At 43.8% G+C, this 4,444-nt stretch overlaps 1 protein-coding gene across 1 annotated transcript; it reads right to left on the bottom strand.

The window, feature by feature from the left end:
• Positions 1 to 1,453: 1,453 nt before the first annotated feature.
• Positions 1,454 to 4,170, bottom strand: ERICH5 (glutamate rich 5). The gene is made up of 3 exons (XM_050327764.1): positions 3,817 to 4,170; positions 1,733 to 1,846; positions 1,454 to 1,632 (listed from the first exon to the last, which is right to left on the bottom strand). Exons 1-3 carry the CDS (start codon positions 4,088 to 4,090, stop codon positions 1,454 to 1,456), a joined length of 567 nt encoding a protein of 188 aa, XP_050183721.1. The 5' UTR covers positions 4,091 to 4,170.
• Between the last annotated feature and the right edge of the window lie 274 nt (positions 4,171 to 4,444).

Consider the following 4,444-nt stretch of genomic DNA (forward strand, 5'->3'; position numbering starts at 1 on the left):
AGGGCTGCTTTTTCTGCTTCCCTACAAAACTGTTGGGGAGAATATTGTCAAAGCAGGAAAATGCAGAAAGTATTTCAATAAAGCTGTAATCATCACATGATGAAATTTCTGGATTCTGGAAGTATTCAAAGCCAGGTTGGATGGCACCCTGAGCAACCTGATCTAATGGCAGGAGAGCTGGAACTAGATGATCTTTAAGGTCCTTTGCAATCCAAGCCTTTTTATGATTCTCTTACTCTTCAGAAGCAGGAAGCTGGTTTTAAGCTGTTCTTTGATTCTCTCAGATTCAAATGCTTTGCTGAACTCAGCACAGACAGATAATTCTTTGCAAAAGCGTATGGACAAGACATTAAAAGCACGTTGATTGAATAGAATTGTTTTGAGTTCATAAGCAAAGCTATATGGCATAAATGGCCTTGACCAAACTGCTAGACCATCACAATATTGATCTTCCAGGCTGCAGTGCTTGTGCTGAAAAACATTTTCCTTAGTCTTGTAGCACAAGCTGGTTTGCTGCTGGGAGCTCAAAGCTGGCATATACTAGCATATACTGGTGCATAACAGCACTGGGAAGGAACCAAAGACTTCTCATCCCAGTTGCAAGGTGTTCATCTGGAAGTCATGAAAGGCACTGGTGTAAGGTATCTACTACCCTTTCTGCTAAATCTGTCCTCAAATACAGAAATACTAACTATCCCAGAGAGATTTTGAGCATAGCTACGTAGGCTGGTGGTTAGGAGGGAGGGCAGAGAGTAAAGGTGGTTTCAGTCATGCAATAACGTTTAGCGGGGAAAGAGAGGAGGTGCCTGTGTTGCCTGCTCATCCATTTCCACATTCCAGCAATACCACAGGGTAATCTGTGGTGGTGGAATCACCATCCCTGAAAGTGTTTAAGAAACATGTGGATGTGGAACTCAGGGGCATGGTTTACTGGTGGACCTGGCAGTGCTGGGCCAACAGCTAGACTCAATCTTAGAAGTATTTTCCAACTTAAATAATTCTATTATTCCACTTCTGTCTTCTGAGGCACGTAATCGCCTTATGTGATGGACCTGAGTGTGGGATTCTTAGTGAATGTGGAGGAAGAAAAAGAAATAACTTTTGCAGAAAGACTGTGTTGATAGAATTGTTACCATAATTTCAAAGTCTGCCAGAGGGATAATCCCATCCCCTCGAATTTTTCTCTTCACTGGTGTGACCAATTTTCAAAGGCACTTTATTTGGCCTCTGACTTTTCCTTCCCACCATGTGACTGCATTTGCTGTGCAATGTGCTTTCCCCGCAGCACCATGCTGCTGATTCCAGCTGATATGAAGAACAAGCGGATCTAAAATGACTGGCATAGAATCGAAATCACAAAACAGCTTCAAGGCTTATCTTAGAAGAAGCCTGCAAATAATAATGAGCCAGAGTCATGATTTTAACACAGGTTTTTATTTTCCAAGACTGCATGTCACAGTCTAGCATTCTCTCCAGAGCTGGATAATGTATCTCTGGTAAGGTTCATGTATTGTATAAAGACAATCCATGTAAAAACCATGACTTCCAATTGATTGCTTCCAAAAATGTCTCTTAAGGTAAACCAAAGTATTTTTGATGCTCTCATGTTAAAATGCAGAAAGCAGCTGCCTGCTGGTAGGAGAGTGACAAGAAGTGCTCATTAAGGACAGCAGAGTCTTTTCTGTCTCCTAAACAATAACCCATGTGGTCTTTCCCTCCTCTGTCAACGTACCCATGTCTGTCGCTGCTGCACTATCCACAGCTTCTCCTGTTTCTTCTTTTGTTTCAGGCCCTCCACTTACTGTCTCACTGAGCAGCTCAGTTTCCACCTGTTCTCCCGTCTCACCTGGGAATGGTAACCATGGAGATCAAATTAGCATCCACTGAGAAAAGCACCAAGTGCCCCATCTCCCTTCTGTAAACCTGATTTTGCTTTGTCAGCTCTCCAATGCCCCTTACCAAGGTACTCCCTGAATGAATCCATAGAGAACAAACAGGGTGATCCCATCCAGCTACATGCATGCCTCATGCCCATGAAGTTCTCCTTATGCTTTCACAAAATCCCCTTGATGCTATATCCAAATGACATCATGAGTACTATTTCTGTTCCAATTATTTTCTCTTGATTTTGTTTTATAGATGTGCAGTTTTATTTGCAATTCGAATTAAACAGAAATAGAGAACACAGTAACATGCCAGTCTGGCTGAATATGTGCTTTCCCTGGGAAGTTACTGCCTCATTCATTTCCTCACACTATGGAAGCTATGGAAGCATAAAGGAAAATTAAACAAATGCTAAGTATCCTATGCACCACAGCATAAAAATGTGAAGACTCTTCATCATATGCCTCATGGAAAGAGAATGCACACAAGTTATTACTTCTAGCTTGGAAGTAATAGGAGCAAAACCCTTTTTCCCAAAAGTCTTGTTCACTGGTCCTGCACACGTCCTTTGGTGCTCAAAGCCCCACAGCTCACCTTCAGCCAAACAGTCAACTGTAAAAGTGTTTGCACAGACATGAGGTGGCAGAGCAATGTTCAGTGTGTGCTGCTCTGCCTTCAGCATTCTGCCCTGAGGCTTAGAATGGTGATTAATGAGTTTGCAACTAGACAAGACTGTGTGTTTAACAGGTGAGCATCCTGTCATTTACTGCTTACATAAAGTGAGGCTTTATGCCTAAGGATAGATGCCTGTTTTATGTAGGAGAAACTTAAAAATTCTTTTGTGAAGAGACACAGGAGAGGACAAAGCAAGCCAACCACCTTGCTCAGCTACTGGAATGCAAAGAGTGAGATTTATACAGCCAGTTCAGAGACATGCAGAGCAAAGCCACAGGATTAGTGGTAGTGTATGTAACTGATTCTGGACTTCCCACAGACCAGTCCTTCTCCTGCATTTTGCATTTCTTCAAGACAAATGTGGAGTGAGAAAGGCTTCTGATACCATGTTTCCCTGCAGAGAAATATTCCTCCTTGTGCTTCACTTGCTTGTTCCCTGAAAAAAAGCTCCCCCAGGATGTATCTGATTCCCTACCGAGCTAATATGTGCAGTTCAGGAGAAATTCGACTCCTCCTGTGAAGTGTTCAACTTTTACATCTGCGGTCCTTATGTATGTTCTCTGGGCACTAACCTAAAGATGAGCATAGCCTACAATTTTCAGGAACAAGCACATCTCCCACTAAAGGTCTCTCTCACTGCACGTGGAAATATCTGCCATCTCAGACACCACTGCCTCCTCATGCAGCCTTCCTCCACCGCTAGTCATCTCAAGACATTTTTTGAAAGCCCAGCCCAATGTCCCTCTGCTACTACTTCTATTTAGCTTGTCTAGTAGCAAAGGCTCTAGGACAGACTGGATATGCCAGGCATACATCAAAGAGGTTTTTTTCTTATACATCCATGAAGCCTCCAAGTTTACGTGCCCAGGGAAAGTTACTTTGTAACTAATACCTGTGACTAAGTAATAGAGTCTTTGGGCTCTGCAAACATTAAGGGATGTGTCTGAGCTATACAGAGACACAGTGTTTTAAATGAGGGGCATGGTGGGGCTCTTTACCTGCTAAGAACAAAAAGGACATGAAATGAAGTAGCAGAGATAATGACTGGAAATGCTGATTAAATTTATTACAGCTTGGACTTGTAAATCTGAGGCTTCCTCAGCCACATTCTTCTATGTTCCACACAGTACAGACTCCCAGGACCAAATTCTGACTCCAGAAGCTCTTGAGAGGCTCTTAGTAAAGTCATAAGTACCCGCACAGAAGTCTCTGGAGGCAAAATTCGGTCTCCTGAATTTATGAAAGCACAAATATTACCCTCAATTAGGTGATCCTCTTCAGTAATATGTACTTTATCGATGGCTTCCACTACAGAGCTGTCACTGCCCTCTACCAGCCCACTGTCCTCAGCTGGTCCTGGTGATGGTGCCCCAACATCTTCTGGTGCTGCAGGGGAAGGCCCATTGCTCTCCTCTCTCCACACAGAAGGCAGCTCAGAGCTCTCCTCTGCTCCTGCAGGCTCAGGCTCGGTGCCCTCCGGTTCCTCCCTTTTACTGACTGAATCGGTCTTCTCCTCAACATCTAGAATCATGGCTGCAGCCTCCTCTCCTGGCAGATGCTCCCCTGGGTTTGTCTCCTCAGAGGCAAGGCTCACATCCTCTGCTGGGTCCAACTGTGTTTGGTCAGCTATGGTTTCATGATCGTCTGCAGCCAAGGTGTTTGCACCTGATGATGCTTTTAATTGCAGAAGGGCAAAGAAAGAAAAAAGAGAATTGGTGAGTAGTAAGCTCGATGAAAACTAAACCCACAGTGCACCACACGAGCACTACCTGTCAAAGAGCTCCCTCCTGGTTAGGAACAATACCCTCTCACAGGTGTGCTGCACATATCCACAAATGTCCCACAGAGGATGGTGCTGCTCTTACACTAAAAGGAAGTTTTCATT

This window comes from Myiozetetes cayanensis, unplaced genomic scaffold, assembly GCF_022539395.1.
Source record: "Myiozetetes cayanensis isolate MyiCay16 unplaced genomic scaffold, myiCay2020 scf1, whole genome shotgun sequence".
Taxonomy (NCBI): Eukaryota; Metazoa; Chordata; class Aves; order Passeriformes; family Tyrannidae; genus Myiozetetes; species Myiozetetes cayanensis.